At 36.6% G+C, this 18016-nt stretch overlaps 1 protein-coding gene across 1 annotated transcript in view; it reads right to left on the reverse strand.

Moving 5' to 3' along the window:
* Axn (protein axin) overlaps nt 1–18016 on the reverse strand; it is a 228954-nt gene that overhangs the window by 151566 nt on the left and 59372 nt on the right. Inside the window, exon 3 of the mRNA XM_090377779.1 lies at nt 9306–9458. Coding sequence (XP_090233905.1) covers nt 9306–9458 — 153 coding nt within the window. The remainder of the gene's footprint in view (nt 1–9305; nt 9459–18016) is intronic.

The raw sequence follows: 18016 nt of genomic DNA on the forward strand, positions 1-18016 counted from the left end.
TTTTTCTATTTTTTCTAATTTAACATCACGAGTTACAGAGCAAATTTTTGAAGCAATTAGCGCATTTTCACGGACACTACGGTGGATTTTTCCTTCCGATTTCTTGATTGATCGTACCGTTGACTCATTGATTTTATAATGTTTTGCCACTGAGGAGACACTTTTACCATTAGAAATTTTATCTAATAACTCAATTTTATTCGCTAATGTCATCACCTTCTTTAATATTTTCACATTTCTCTTGTTATTTTTAGCCATATTTTTGTAGGAGTTAGAAAGAACTTGTCCACAATAAAGTCACTTTCTTCCGTTAACACACTCGAAAAAGTCCGTTTTACACTGCAAAACAGTAGATTTATCATTTTTGTAAGCAAATCAATTTATAAATTGATAAATTTATTCAATTTATAAGCATATAAATTAAAAGCAAACGACAAAACCTTCCATGACAAGCGCATAACACATACTGAACAAGGATTAGCGAGAAACATCCACGCTCGCGATTTTGTCACCCCTCTCCCCCACCCACTGAGCGCTGTTTTGACCGGGAAAGATAATTTTAGCCACGCCCATGTTTTTTTATGGCGGAAAATATTCACGGCGCTTTAAAATTCACATTTTTTAGGTTTCATTTTATATTAAATCGGCGATCGCGAATACGCGAAACCGCGAATACAGATACCGCGAATAGCGGGGGTTTACTGTATATATATTTTTTTCTTATTTTTAATATATTTTGATTACTTTTTATCTCTATTTAATTTTGGATTAATTGGATTATATTTACACACAGGGGTTGAGTGATGATGTGCTAATGCTGCATTCGTACTGCCATCTATAACCTAATTTGTTTCTATATATTTTCAGTTCAACTATTGCTTTGTCAGTGGTGTGGTTTGACCATGTGAATACTAGGCTTTCTGTTTTATTATTTTTCGCTGCATAAGGACCACCGCTATGCAAATCTATTGCATCGGCGGTCTGATCTTAGTATCATTTTTTAATTTTATTTATTTTTTTTTTATCATTGTGTTTTTTTTTTTTGGCTGGTGCGGCACAAGCCATAGGCTTTCTTGCACCATGCGGCCGTTACTAATACTAATACTAATTCCATCGTTACATGGATTTGTTTAGCTTTCGAAATGCAGCGATTCCCCTGACTATTATTGGCCTCATGGTCCTCTGTAGAGGTGGGGCATAATGGTCAGTCTATTTTATTTCATTTCATTTTATTAATTATTATTTTAAATTTATTTGGTCATGTAATGTTGTTAGTCTACATTTCTACCTTAGTGAGATTTCACATAATTCGGAAACCGGTGCTTTCGAGGGGGCACTGCTAAATTTCTTTTAATTGGCTCAATTTTCTAAATTATTTTAGGAACGTTGAACTACTCTCTTCTTCTTTATCTCCCCTATATATTTTTCTGTTTTTGTTATTTTTGTTATTTTATTTGGTTAAGTTCTTTTTCACTCTACTGGTTTGCTATGCTATGGCAAATATCCTATTTTAGCTTATTATAAGCAACATGTAGTGGATTGTGCTTTTCTGCTGCCACTAAATTTGGCTTTTCTACTATTTTTTCTTATTTTAATATACACTGGTGTTAAAAGAAAGTGCATCACCCCTTAAAATTGTAATCCGAATAATGTAAGTATATGGTAATATTTCTTACAGATTGCATCAAATAAGATTGACACGTGTTGGTGGTGACGTAATATTGCATCAGCTGTTACATTCAGCTATATAAGCACACTCTGCAAGAGTTACAGTCATTCTTTGACTGCATCAGAATGGCGAGTTACATGCAGTCGACGCCACGAAGAAAGAGTGCTATTGTTGCTTTACGTGAGGAAGGATGCTCTTCCCATCATATTGCTTATAGAGTGTCTTGTAATCAGTCGACAGTGAGTAGATTTCTTTCCAAACTTAAGAATACTAGTTCTGCTGATAGGTAATAAAGGAACCGGACGCAAACGAGTCTACCCCAAAACAGGACCGCATTTTGAAGTGCTTATGTCTTAAAAACCATAAAGCTTCTTCGTCTGAGCTGAAAAGAGAATGGGAAGAACATACAGGAGTGGTAGCGAGTGCACTAACAGTCAGAAGATGCCTCTTCAAAAATGGACTTGTAGCCTGTCGTCCTAAGAATAAGCCCCTCCTCACATAAAAAATGAAAAAGGCCCAATTAATTTGGTGTAAGGAGCATGTCAAATGGACCCCTGAACAGTGGAAGGCAGTTATTTTCTCGGATGAGAAGAAATTCAACCTGCATAGCTCTGATGGGAGACAAACGATTCGCCGTAGACGTGGTGAAGAATACCATCCAGATTGTATGGTGTCTACAGTGAAATTCCCTACCACCAAAACAATATGGGGGGTGCATTTTGTATCACGGAGTAGGTCACCTGCAGTTTATAAAAGGTTCTGTAAATGCCAATGGATACCTGGCTATATTGGAAGACAAATTGCTGCAAACCATTAGAGACCATTTCAACATGCCAAGTAACTGCATCTTTCAGGACGACTCTTATCCTTGTCATCGGACAAAAAGTGTAAGTAGGCACTTATGTAGTAACATTAACTTAATTTTTGCATTAGAGGTTCGACAGTAATGTGTTTACATTTGTTAAAGGTGAACAAATGGTTGGAAGAACTGTCCATTACAACTGTTAGCTGGCTAGGAAACAGCCCAGACCTGAATCTTATAGAGAACTGTTGGCATCGTGTGTAATCTGCAGGTGCCAGAAAGAAACCAAAGACCCTTTATGAACTTCAGGAAGCCGTAATTTGTGTTTGAAACCATGAACTATCAATTAATTATCTTCAGAAATTGATCTTGTCAATACGTCAACGGTGTGCTGCTGCCATCAGGGCCAGAGACAGTTCAACTAAATATTAGTTTGCACCTGGTGAACTTTTCATTTTGTTTTCCATTTAAAATGATAAGCAAACTGAGGGCTTCTGATAACATTTCAGCCATAATTGTTGTGTTTACCAAAACTGGAATGTAATATACCATCGCAAAATACACCATCGGTGTAAATACACCATAGTTAACCCATAGATTTGAGCTATGATTGTAGCGTAGAAGGCATCGTTTTAATTGTATCTCATAATGTGGTTGCCTTCACAAATAGGTTAACTATGGTGTATTTACACCGATATTATATAGTTAATTATCAAAACCCATAAGGATTATGCCTAGTGCATTTAATTTTCCAAATACATTACCACCACACCCTTCTGGCATCTCTCATAATGTGGATATAACTTCGCAACTGAGATGGCTTGTTGTATTACCTACCCGACCACTGATGACGAAGCCAAAAAGCTTCGGAACGATCGTCTGGGTGGTGGTACGCTGAAAATAAATAACAGTAGTCTTCTCTACTAGAGAAGCGTTATTTATTTGAAGTAATTCAATAGCAGTTATCTTGTTGTGAAGGCAACCACATTATGAGATACAATTAAAACGATGCCTTCTACACTACAATCGTAGCTCAAATCTATGGGTTAACTATGGTGTATTTACACCGATATTATATAATAAAATTTCATGAAAATCTGACCAATGAAAGTGCTTTTGTGAATATGAACACTCTACATGGTAAAAACAATACGTGAATGCATCTAAAAGGGTCAAGTTGTGTTTTCATTTACAAATAAACTAGAAGAAATCCCCAGAAATAGAATTAATAAAATTAAGAAATCGAATGTTACTTCTGTATTAAGGAAGTCATCTTTCATTCAAAGTATTTGTGCAAGAAAAAATTTTCATAAACAAGACAAAAGACTGATAGCAAGTCTATTTATTACAAAATAGATTGATAGCAAAGAAAGATGCACAACTGAAAAACCAAATGTACTGATTGGTGTAGACTAAACATATCTGACACAGTGAAAAAAAAACTTACTACTCTGACAAGTAACACAATTTCAGGTGTTCTACATGAAATTGTGTATGTGTGTGTGTAAAATACAGTCTCCTTTGTCTAAAGATGCCATGTGTCAGTTTGTAAAGCTTCACAAAATCACTTTCATTCACTGGATTTTCATGGAGTTTTAAAGTCAAAACTCCCAAATCTGGTGACCTCAGACAAGAGGTCACCAGATTTGGCCATCATTAGCCAGATCCTTAGATCTTCGGATTTTGGGGATTTTAATAATACAATTAAAAAAAAAAAAAAAAAAAAAAAGTTGTGAAAACTATTGCATTCCTTTACCATAATTTATTGTACTTACAATAGACGTTCTTTTTTCAGGAGATATTTAATGTATAATGCATGGAAAAGTATATATCATAGAACACATTTAAAAAAAAAAATTTCCTTCCAAAATGTAACACACTGAAGAAATTTTGCATAACAGTAGAATCTGGTTTTATGATGAATACAGCACCTTTTTGCTCTTTGATCCCCCTTCTTTTGCTCATTACGTTAACTTAGTTTTTCCTCTATCTTTTTTACAAAAAAAAACAGTAAAACTATGGCTTTACTATAAAATTTGGAAGTGCGTAAAAATGCTCCAAATTTCTACTTAATTTTGTTTATAATCTCTTGTTTAACAAATTGACCATCAGGTGATCTAGGCTGTATTGCATAAAATATACAGAATGCACGAAACTGTATTACACGCCTGAGTGAAAGTTAATAGTAATGAAGGCATCTGATGCAAGTAAGCAAGCTTACACTGATGAGCCAAAATATTATGACCAGCAAGTCGTTATGCAAATCGAAGCAGCTCCAGGTAAACTACAGCGAGTGTGTGGGTCGGGACATGGAATAAAAAAACGCCTGATACTAAGCTCCATTAATCAGTGTTACTCTTGTTCTCAGACAGGAAAGGCAATGGACTTAAGCAAGTTTGACAAAGGGCAAATTGTAATGGCCAGATGACTGGGTCAGAGCATATAGCAAATGTCATGGCTGGTGGGATGCTCATGGTCAGCCGTGGCTAGTACCTATCGAAAGTGGTCCAGGAAGGGAAACCCACGAACTGCCGGCGAGGCGTTGGTCAACCACAGCTCATCGATGCGCGAGGTGAGCGAAGGACCTCCTGATGGTACATGGCAACAAAACAGCATCTGTGGAGCAACTTGGCAGTAATTGGAACACTGGTGATGAGTGTAATGTGACAACACATAGTACATCAAACCCTGCTGAAAATGGGGCTGCGTAGCTGCAGGCCGCTCCGAGTGCCCATGCTAACCACGGTTCACTGATGACAGTGCCTACAATGGGCATGTGAGTATCGAAACTGCCTTGAATGATTGGAAGAAGGTCGTCTGGTCCAATGAATCACACTTCCTGTTGCACCATGTGGACAGCCGGGTACTGTGTGCATCATTTACCTAGGGAAGTGATGGTGCCTGGATGCACCATGGGACGAAAACAAGCCGGTGGCAGCGGTGTAATGCTTTGGACGATGTTCTGCTGGGATACCCTGGGTCCAGTCATCCATATGCCGGACACTGCCATCTACCACCTACCTAAAAATCATTGCTGACCAAGTACACCCTTTCATGGCAACGGTCTTCCCCTCTGGCGCTGTTGTCTTTCAGCAGGATAATGCACCATGCCACACCGCCCTGATTGTTCGAGACTAGTTTGCAGAACATGAGGAAGACTTCCAGGTATTGCCCTGACCTCCAAATTCCCCAGACATCAATCCCACTGAGCATTTGTGGTTTGTCCGATCTGTGGTGTCTCAACCACGGACCTAACAGGAGTTAAAGGATCTGTTGGTTACATGTTGATACAAGATACCACAAGACACATTTAGAAATCTTGTAGCATTCATGCCTCGCTGGGTACAAGCTGTTTTGGCTGCACGTGGAGGACCAACATCACATTAGGTAGGTGGTCATAATGTTTTGGCTCATCAGCCAAAAAAAAAAAAAAAAATTCACAATCCATTCTCTCTAAAAGTTTATCCAGTTCCTCCTTGAATTTATTTAAGCAATCAACTTCCACAATGACAGTTGGAAGTTTGTTCCAGCAATTAACCACCTGCTGGCTAAAGGCGAATTTCCCCACATCTATTCTACAACTGTCTTTCCTCGATTTGAATTTATGTCCCCTCAGGTTCGTAATCTGTAGAAGTATTCCATCAGAATTCAGCATGCTCATCCCATTCAAGACCTTATACACCTCAATCAGATCACCTCACAGATGATTAGTCTCCAGCCGCTACAATTTGCAGAACTTAAGCCTTTCTTCGTAAGAGCACTCCACTGTTCCTCTCACCAATTTTGTTTCCCTTCTCTGTATATGCTCAAACAACTTTACATCCTTCCTAAAATGAGACCTGAAAACCTGTACACAGTACTCAAGGTGTGGCTTGACCATTGCTTTATACAAAGGGATAACATCTCCTTTACCCTGATAGCAAAATTCCTGTATATCATTGACAATACCGTATGACCTGTTCTGACAGCCTGTCTGCATTGCTCAGAAAACTTCAGATCTGATGAACAATTACTCCCAGGTCTTTTTCATTTTCTATAATCCTAAGTGTAGTACCACACAGTTGGTATGTTTCTCTGGGATTACTTCTACCCATATGCAGTACTTTGCATTTGTCAATGTTAAACTTCAGTTGCAACGGTCTCAGCTCATCTGTCCAAATTTTCTGGATCTTGTAGCAGTAGCACACTGCCAACCTCGGTACCATCTGCAAACTTCGACATTAACCTTGATATACCTGCTGCAATGATATCTTTGATAAATATATAAAACAACAGTGGGCCCAACACCGAACCCTGGGGGACTCCACTAATAATATTAGTCCACAAAGAGCAGCGTCCACTGATTATCACTGTCTTCTTCCACTCAACCACCCTTTTATCCATTGTAGCAACTTACCCTTAATACAATACTGCTCCAATTTGTACAGTAGTCTTCCATACACAACATTGCCAAAAGCCTTCCTGAAATCCAAGTACAGTAGAGCATCAGTTATCCGGAATAATTAATGTCAGACCTCTTCTAGATAGCCAAATTTTCTGGATAATTGAATGTAAGGTAAGATTAAACAAATTCTGTTATAATGTATTAAGGTAAAAGAAAAAAGACTAAATATCTTTTAAGATATTTAATTTAAAAAATAACTTATACATAAAAATTTGTGCAATTACATATGTATATTGGGATAGGTATTTTACTGCAAATTTTATGTATAAAAAAGTTAAGTAAATTTTTAAAATAATGTTAGATTGTTTTTTGTTTAGCTTGTGGCTTTTTTTTTTTTGCTGCAAAATCTCTCAAGTTCCTTAATAATATCAATTTGATTATATCACATTTCTCCTGGTTTTCTGCCCATTTCAGTTTCTTTTCATTGATATTTTACCGTAAAAAACTGAGAAAAATAATAATGCACAGTTTCAGGTTGATAATTTCTCACTGAATCTGGAGCTAAACTAAACATAATATGAAATGAAGAGAACAAAATACGTTATGGAAAACTGAGTTCATAGAAGCGAATGACTAAACTATCACTCATAGTTTCCTAATCCAACATTTCATCAGATATGCGAAGTAAAAAAACATAGAAATACTCTCGTAACATAATAAACATTTGTCTCAAATACTACCATTAATAAAGAAGAAAAATCAGCCTTTCAGATTATTCCAGTTCAGAAAACTGACTTCTGGATAACCAACGTTCTACTGTATATGATATAAAAATAATTATTTGCATCCAGTTCCTTTGTAAACACATCACAGTATTCAATCAAATTTGTCAGAAAAGACTCTCCCTTAACAAACCCATGCTGTATCTGAATCATTACTGCAGGCTTGTCTAGATGATCCTGCAATGCATCTTTAACGAGCACACTCTGCCTTGGAGATTGCCACTGTGTTGTCTGATGCACAAGAGTGAGCTCAAGCATTGAGTTGGGCAGCTGAGAGCTTGATGGGCCTCCATTTTAATACCTTCAAGGATATCTACTCTACTCATCAAACTCTCATAAGCACCCATCAGAACTTGAGTTGGCACCTAATTTCTTGACACTTTCTGCACCTAGCACACCCAAAGACATCCTCCTTAGCTAGATCATGTCCTATTCCAGAGAATTCCACAAACATTTCACAAGTTGAACATTTTTTTAGACTGTCATCCTTTGCAGTCAGAAAAGACTCTCCCTTAACAAACCCATGCTGTATCTGAATCATTACTGCGGGCTTGTCTAGATGATCCTGCAATGCATCTTTAACGAGCACACTCTGCCTTGGAGATTGCCACTGTGTTGTCTGATGCACAAGAGTGAGCTCAAGCATTGAGTTGGGCAGCTGAGAGCTTGATGGGCCTCCATTTTAATACCTTCAAGGATATCTACTCTACTCATCAAACTCTCATAAGCACCCATCAGAACTTGAGTTGGCACCTAATTTCTTGACACTTTCTGCACCTAGCACACCCAAAGACATCCTCCTTAGCTAGATCATGTCCTATTCCAGAGAATTCCACAAACATTTCACAAGTTGAACATTTTTTTAGACTGTCATCCTTTGCAGTCAGAAAAGACTCTCCCTTAACAAACCCATGCTGTATCTGAATCATTACTGCAGGCTTGTCTAGATGATCCTGCAATGCATCTTTAACGAGCACACTCTGCCTTGGAGATTGCCACTGTGTTGTCTGATGCACAAGAGTGAGCTCAAGCATTGAGTTGGGCAGCTGAGAGCTTGATGGGCCTCCATTTTAATACCTTCAAGGATATCTACTCTACTCATCAAACTCTCATAAGCACCCATCAGAACTTGAGTTGGCACCTAATTTCTTGACACTTTCTGCACCTAGCACACCCAAAGACATCCTCCTTAGCTAGATCATGTCCTATTCCAGAGAATTCCACAAACATTTCACAAGTTGAACATTTTTTTAGACTTTGTCAACCACTACTTAACAATTTTTGAAATGTTATTTCTCAACAATCCAAAAATTATGGCACACTGATTGTGCTGTCTCAAACAAGTTTGTTTGTTATTTTGGTTTTAAGGAGCATTAGCAACTAAGGCCATATTGCTCGGGGATATGCGGTGGTCATTTCCTGACCTTTCCACATTCTCCATATTTAGTGGTCACGGGCTTGAACCCCTGTCTAATCAAGAAGCATAGGCTATGCACTGCTGCTCCTGCCCACCTGGCTATGGAGGTGCCCCTCAAACAAGTGGCAGCGAATGTGTTAAACAGATGAGCCACACAAGAGACCTACAAGTATATTTCTAAATATAGAGCAAAATATAAGAAAATAAATTGATTTCCCAAGTAAAGTCTTATTTTAAGAGTAAATACTCACAGGCTGCTACTGTCAGTCAGAGAGAGTGTATCATCTGTATGAGCATCTGATGAAAGGCTCTGCAGTTCACTGTCTTGGGCAGATGTTGGTAGAAAGGCAGAATATTTCATATGACTGGAATTTGTTACATGATGAGATGAAGTCAAATAATGCCTATGAAAAAATATTTAAAGGAAGAAAATGAAGGTAATGTGGCATATGCAGCAAACTTATTATAATAGTAACATCTGTTTACAGTTGTCAGCAAAACAATGGTATCAGTCAATTTTTATTTAAGTAATGCTTACTGAAACAGAGCATACTCAAATTATTAGTGTTTCCATAAAAGAATAGTGTTTAAAATATAAACAAAGAAGAAACCTCAATTATATGAGCCTCTACCAAGTTAAAAAGCAAAAAAAAAAAAAAAACACCTGTGTACTCTGTATGCACGAAAGATGATTTATGTGTAAACATCTTTGACGATACCTACTAAATTTCGAAGAGCTAGACCCGAAATCATGAACAATGTAATTTATGCTCACGCCCGCTACTTTAACCAAATCAATGTTACTGCTATAATGCATTAGGGCTTATGCCTCAAGCTGCGAGAAAGTTAGACTATGTACAAATTAGTGCAAAAGCATCATGTTAGTACACAGTTAATCCTAAATTAGCAAATTATTTGCAAGAGCGGCATCATTTAAGTCATATCTCATATTATGAATACCTTCACGACGAGTTGCCATGACGAACTCTACCCTGGAAGGATTAGAAACTTATTCAAAACCACAAATCCAGACCCAAAGATGGATTTCAACAAAGAAATCTGAAACATAACCAAATTATTTGGAGGTTTGGGTCTATTGTAATAACTTGCCCTCTTGTTTTCAATAAAATAATTAAGTACAATTTAAATAAAAAAAAAATTAAACATTCCCTCATTATAAGTGGTAAAGTGTCATTAGTAGTAATTTCATGTTATGTCATCAAGTTTAATTAGAAGAAAATAGTTATTAATGGCCACTGCTTTTCTTGAACTAATCATATTAGTGGCATCCCTCATGATTCAGCGCTGGGCCACTTAAATTTTTGTTATCAATACTAAAGGAATGTCAAACTAAGTGTTAAAACTTTTAGATGATACAAAAGTTGGCAGGAATCAGGTTATGCTACTGAAACAAAACTTAGAAAAAACAGACAAATAGGGGCTCACAAAAAAACAGACAGATAGCCCCTATCTGTGTTTTTTTTCTTGGTGACTCTCTCTCTCTCTCTCTCTCTCTCTCTCTCTCTCTCTCTCTCTCTCTCTCTCTCTCTCAGGATTTTTTTTTTTGGTTGGTGCAGCATAAGCCTCTGACTTAAAAAAAAAGCCCTAGGAGTGATTAAAGTTGTCTGAGCAATGAAGATAAGCTGATAGGGCAATTCACAAGGTTCTGTCAATGATACAGTTGAAGCCTTTATAGCATCCCTCTTTTTAACATCCCAATGCATTAATGTCCTATGTGGCTGGTCCCAGCCAACTTCTCATTAACCTAATGCTAATTTACATTCAGTATAATGATCTTGAAAATAAAAGGATTTCTCTATAACAACCATAAATTTCTACCTCTTAATCTGAATTTTTACTTTTTGATTATAATATTTGCATTTAAAAATGACAGAACAGTTTAAATATATTGAAGTAATTGCAGCCTGACTGTGGGAAATCATTTGTTAAGATTTCCCATGCTCTTTTGTTGCAGTGTCGTAATGAAATGAATATCAGCTAGAAGTTCATTTTGTTGGTATGGCTCCAAGAAAGTGGAATGCTTTGCCGACCACAGATAAAATTAAGATATTGTAAGCATAGATAACAGAGTGCATTCTAAAACTGACATCACCAAACAGTTTGCCATTCCTAAGAATATTCTGTTCATTATTCTGAAAGATAGGGAAAAAGATTGAAAGTTTAGAGAAATCTGCTGCACCGGGTATGATTTGAGCATGAAAGGCGAAGTATCTAGATTTTGAAAAGGTACTTTTGGAATGGATAATGCTGATACATACAAAAAACATCCCCGTAGACGGTAATCTTTTAAAAGTTAAGGCTGAATCCTCTGTGATTTGAATGGATATTGAAGAATTTAAAAGTTCACATGTATGGTTCCAGAAATTTAAGACTCGTCATGGCCTGTCTTTCTGAAAGTATGGCAAAAATGCAGCCATGGCCATTGATGCTACAAATAAATGGAAGGAAAATTGTTTAAGAAAAACTACCAAAGAATGCTATTAAACAAAATTGTGCTATGTCTTGAAAGCAAAAATCAATGTGAAATCAACATCCTGCAGGCAATGTATTTGTGTTTCAGCATGGGATGAAGCTGATGAAAAAGTGATTGCCAACTGCTTCAAACATCTGGATTTACTGCCCTGAATGATGCAATCTGTGAAGTTTCGCATACTTCTTTCTCTATTAATAGCAAAGAACAGTTCGATAATAGGGAAGAAATATCTGAGTGTGTGCATCATCACCTAAACTTGCAAGATTCTTAAGCTTCAAAGATTACACAGAAGTGAATGCAGACATTGAATGTTTCGGGATATGCACGAACGAAGAGGAACTCGTTGCAGACGTAATGAAATCTGAAATTTGAGTGATTAATATGAGGAACCTACTGTGGTTGAACAAGAAGTTTCACTGAGAGCTGCTCATCGAGGATTAGAACTTGTACATCGATTTTTTCAAACACACCCTAACTGCGAAAATGAAATGACTGCTATCATATACCGTAATGATTCTCTTTTAAAAGATGCTCTACCACTGAAACAGTGTTTTGACAGATTATTTTAAAGTATGAAACAATTCTCTTGTTAGGTGTTGATAGGTATGTAGCCTACGTAGTAAAATTTACAATCATAATTTTATTGCTTAATATTGTAGTACATATAAATAATATTATACTATATTTTATTAGCAGAATTACATTAAATGTTCAAGCTTTTACTTGTTTCTTGCTGATTTTATGCATGATCAATATAATGTCCTTCCGAAATAACAACCGTTTTTCTGATCCCCTATGGGGTTGTTATATAGAGCTTCGACTGTATACAAATATTTTGCCATCAGAGACAAGATCACATCCCATTGTATAAACCAATTTTTACGCTGAATCTTGAGTACTGCATCAGGGTGTGGAAGCCTTGTTTTAAGAAGGAAGTGGAAATATTAAAATGGGTGCAGAGAAGAGAAATTTATTAGTGAGGGGACCAAAAGGGTATTCTTACCGCAAAAAGCCTTAATTTCTGATAACTGTAACTCTTGGAAATTATGCACCAATGAGGAGGAACTATGAATTATGAAATGGCATTTGACTCCATACAGCATACGGCAATGTTTCAGACACTGGAAAGACGAGGCATAGACAGCCCATACATTATGATTTTGAAGAAAATACACCAATGAGCCAAAACATTATGACCACCTACCTAATATGATGTTGGTCCCCCATGCACAGCCAAAACAGCTCGAACCCGGCAAGGCATGGTCACTACAAGATTTCTAAATGTGTCTTGTGGTATCTGGTACCAACATGTAACCAGCAGATCCTTTAACTCCTGTAAGGTCCGTGGTTGAGCAGCTGCAGGTTGGAGTTGCTGTTCCAACACAAACCACAGATGCTCGAAGGGGTTGATGCCTAGGGAATTTGGAGGTCAGGGCAATACCTGGAAGTCTTCGTGTTCCGCGAACCAGTTTCAAATAATCTGGGTGGTGTGGCATTGTGCATTATCCTGCTGAAAGATGGCACCGCCAGGGGGGGGAGATCATTGCCATGAAAGGGTGTACCTGGTCAGCAATGATGTTTACGTAGGTGGTAGACATCAGAGTGGCCAGCATATGTATGACTGGACCCAGGGTATCCCAGCAGAACATCACCCAAAGCATGACACTGCCGCAGGCTTGTTTTCATCCCATGGTGTATCCAGGCGCCATCACTTCCCCAGGCAAACGACACACATGTACCTGGCCGTCCACATGGTGCAACAAGAAGCATGATTCATCGGACCAGATGACCTTCTTCCAATCACTCAGGGTCCAGTTTCGATGCTCATGTGCCTCGATGCTCATGTGCCAATTGTTGGTGCTGTCGCCGGTGAACCGTGGTTAGCATGGGCATTCGGAGCGGCCTGCTGCTATGCAGCCCCATTTTCAGCAGGTTTCAACGTACTGTGCGTGCTGTGACATATTACTCCCACCACCAGCATTCCAATTACCGGCCAGTTGTGCCACAGCTGCCCTTCTATTGTCATGTACCATCCGGAAGAGCCTTCACTCACCTCGATGAGCTGTGGTCGTCCAACACCTCGCCAGCAGTTTGTGGGTTCCCCCCCTCTTTGGACCACTTTCAGTGGGTAGCAGTTTTCGGTAAGTTTCCACAGCTTACCGTGAGAACAACACCAGCCATGCCGTTTCGGATATGCTCTGACCCAGTCGTCTGGCCATTACAATTTGGCCTTTGTCAAACTTGCTTAAGTCTGCTGCTTTTCCCATCTGAAGAACAAGAGTAACACTGATTAACACAGCTTGGTATCAGGTGTTTTTATACAGTGTCCCAACCTGCGCCGTAGTTCACCTGCAGTTGCTTCGATTCGCATAACGACTCTCTGGTCATAATGTTTTGTCTCATCGGTGTATATGAGAACACTACCTCCTTTATTAGACTACATGATTTTAGCAAATTTAAAATTGAAAAAAGGAGTTTGACAAGGAGACAATATCTCCCAAGTTATTTACTGCTGCCCTTGAAGATTTCAGAAGATTGGACTGTTTGCAGAAAGGAGTCAATGTGAATTGAGAGTACCTAAACTATTCAAGATTTGCAGATAGCATTGTGATCATAAGCCACGATCCCAAAGAATTAGAGGAAAAATCTTAATCAGTTATGCAGAGTTAGTAAGGATTTCGGACTAAAGATGGATATAGTTAAAACAAAAGTAATGATGAACAAGTATGCCACAGAAACGGATAATCAGTGAAGGAGCAGAAATCAAAAAGGGCAAGAAGTCATAAGCTGTAATAATGATAAATGGCTGGAAGTCAAGAGAAGAATAAATTTCGTATGAACAGCATTCAGGAAACATAGTCACATACTGAGGAGCAATATCCCAATTTGTCTGAAACGTAAAATAATTAACCAATGTATACTTCCTACCATGACTTATGGAAGTGAAACTTGGGCACTCACCAAAAGAATGGAAGAGAAGCTGAAAACTATACAGGGAAGAATGGAATGAATTATATTAGGAACCAGACTGCTGGATAAGAAGAGAAACACATGGATTAGGCAGCAACTCAATTAAATGACATTCTTATGCCTTAAGTATTCAAAACTGAAGAAATGAAATGAACTTGGGCAGGACACATAGAGTCCATCTGTCATGTGTTGGAGCTAAGAAAATAACTTAATTTTTCCAAAAAGGAGCTAAAAGAAAAACCTGGAACATTACAATGGAGATGGACAGATGAAATTCATGAGTTTGTGGGTAGTAAATGGATGGCCATTGCACAAAACAGAAGGAACTGGAAAGTTGCTGGAGAGGCCTTCATCCTGCAGTGGATTAAAAATGGCTAATGAAGAGGAGACTAAATTGAAGTATTTTTAAGATTTTGAATTGAATGAGTAAACTAAATACTGATGGCATCCTTGCTCTTTTTTTGGACAAAACAGAAGGAACTGGTAAATGTGTAAAAATTTTCTTCTTAAATTTCTATTTAAGGAAGAATTAGACTAATTAAGTGAGCCAACAAAAAAAAAAAAAAAAAAAAAAAAAAGTACCTCCAAAGCAACAGTTGCAGATTCTGAAGGAAATTGATTCCCTGATTCCAAAAAAAAAAAAAAAATAAAATAAATAAATAATTAGGCCTATCACATCTCCAGTGAAGGCTATACTGAAATTTGTCTTCACTGAAACTTAATGAATGACCATTTTCAAATATCATACACTAACATATATGCTATCTACAAATTAAGTATAATATACTACATACATTCTATTTCCTTAGAAATGTTTGCCAGCCAAGGAGCCTTTCATATAGTCAATTTCTGCACATTCAATCCTGCAACTTTACTTTTTCAATTTATGTCCTCTTGCTTCGTAAATGATATTTTGAATGATACTATGTGGATATTTCCTTCTTAAGACGGCATTAGTTAAGTATTGCATTTCTGTTTGTAAGTCATTCTCATAATGACAGTATTTTATTGCATTGTAGATGTGTAAATAAAACAGATTTTAAGTGGTTATTATCCATAAACAAAAGCTTAAGTTCAAGAAATTTATGCTATTGCTTTGCTAGAGTTTGAGAGTAACCTCTTATGAATATTGTTAAATTTTGAAAAGGGAATATCTATTGTTTGCTTGTTATAAACTATAAGGATATTATCTTAATAACAAATAAATAGTTTACCCATAGAAGAAAATGAATTAAAGATGTGGTCTTCTATGGAAGCTAAACAGAAAGTGGGGCTGAGGTATCTAGACCCATTGAAATTCCATATCTGTTTGTCAAAATCTGAGTTAAATCTAAAAATGCCTAGCCTGCTTGAGGAAAGATTAAGTGTGATACTATTGTCTATGGAGGGTGTAGTATGTTGTTTTAAATTAATATTGCATATAAGCCACTCTTAATTTAGACGTGTAATCTGCATCTGTGTTAAATTTATAATGATACGACATCAAATGATGCTACAAGTGTGTCCAATATTTCAATATTACTAATTAGAGAGTGGACACGGGCTGTATTCCATACTCTACTTTGAGAATTTTGTGAGGTGCTATACTTTTAACAACGTAAGAGGAAAGATTAGTGAATGCGGAACATCTGTATGAAACAATAGGTTGAAATGGTTTATGCAGTTTAATAGTACCAAAGATGTAGTACAATAATGTTCTTTAATACCTATAGATTGTAAAGTGTATAAATTAATTTTTTGTTGCTACATAAAGTTGAGGAACTTGCCTATTTTAATTTCATTTATGGTGTAATTATTATCAATTATGTATGAGTCCTGGTCATATATCTGCTTAATTTTCTTGTTATATTCCGCACCTAGATATACTATAGCATTGCCTTTATCAACTTCTGTATTATAATGCCTGTTTGTTGTCATAGTTGCTTCAGACTATTTAGTTGTTGTAAGTAAATATCAGGTGCTGTAATTATCCCTTTATTTCTAATTGTTTTCATGGAGTTGCATTATTCTGTTTTTATTGGAATGATAACCCCAGGGGCTCACATCTGATGAGTATGGGCTTGGCAAACCCAGGGTCCTGAGCCAGATATCACCATCCTCTTTCTTGGTGACACACACTCTCTCTCTCTCTCTCTCTCTCTCTCTCTCTCTCTCTCTCTCTCTCTCTCACAGGGTAACTCAGGAAATTGTTTTGGCTGATGCAGCATAAGCCTCAAGCTTCCTTGCATCATATGGCTAATAATAAAATAATAATAAAAAAATAATTATTATTTAAATTTTACTTATAGCAGCCACAAGTGAGAGTATTCCGTTTTTGTTCATGTCTGTTGATTATAACTTAAAGTTTTTCCATTCTTATTGAGGCATTTGATTTTTAATTATGTGTTTACAAAAATTAATTTGTTCAAAAAGGTTGGATTTATCATGATATTTCTTTGCAAGTTTGAGTTTAACTATGGCAAAGGCATTGCTGATTATACATGGGTAACATTTGAATGTATTATTAGAGCAAATGCAAGCGAATTTTGGAATAACTTGATATGTGAGGCATTTTTTCAAGGAGTTGATGTGAAGTTTAGTTGCAAAACATTTTAATAATAATTTAGCATATTCAGAATTGCATGTTACATCAATGGGAAAGAGAAACTCTTGAGAGTTCATAGACTAAGCAGAGGAGGTATTTGTTAATGTATCAAAATAGACTATATTGATTTTATGGTATTCGTAGAAGAATAAGAGAAATTTACCTCAATATGATAACAGATAACACTCTCCAGCAAATAAATGAATATAAAATTAATGCAAAATTATTACAGTAATAAAATTAATTTTAAAAAAACAATTAAAAAATTAAAACAAGTTCAACACAAATTTTGAAAAAAAAAAAAAAAAAGACTTTCCAAAGACTTTTTCAAAATTTGCATTGAACTTCTTTTAATTTTTTAAATTAATTTTATTACTATATCATTTTGCTTTAATTTTATATTTGTTTATTTGCTGCAGAATGTCACTAGGAAGTGTTCTACATATCATATTGAGGTATATTTCTCTTATTCTTCTACAAATATTGAAATACATTTCAGACTTGGAACTTAAGGTTATCCATAAAACCAATTAACATAAAACAGAGCTACAATGACAATAAAAAGATTGTAAAAACTAATATTCCAGAAATAACCTCCAAACTGCTTGTGTTAATGAATGAGATTGGTTAAAATTAAATTGCACAGAAGAAAGTGCACCTTAATGCTCATCATATGGGGTTCCACATATAAAACCACTGTTAAACCGAGAGTCCAAACAGGGAACTTTTGAGACATCATCAGTTAGTTCGTAATGGTAAGGAAGGAAGGAGAGGTTTTATATATGCACTTCTAGTTTCCATGGTGCAATTCAATCATGCATGTTGGAAATTTGATGTTATTCAGATTCCATGCTAGTGAAAAAGTTGTGGGGAGTTTTCAGAAAACACCCACAAAACTGCATGCTTTGTTTAAC

This window comes from Mastigoproctus giganteus, chromosome 7 (assembly GCF_048544385.1).
Source record: "Mastigoproctus giganteus isolate SK-2022 chromosome 7, ASM4854438v1, whole genome shotgun sequence".
NCBI classification, from domain to species: Eukaryota; Metazoa; Arthropoda; class Arachnida; order Uropygi; family Thelyphonidae; genus Mastigoproctus; species Mastigoproctus giganteus.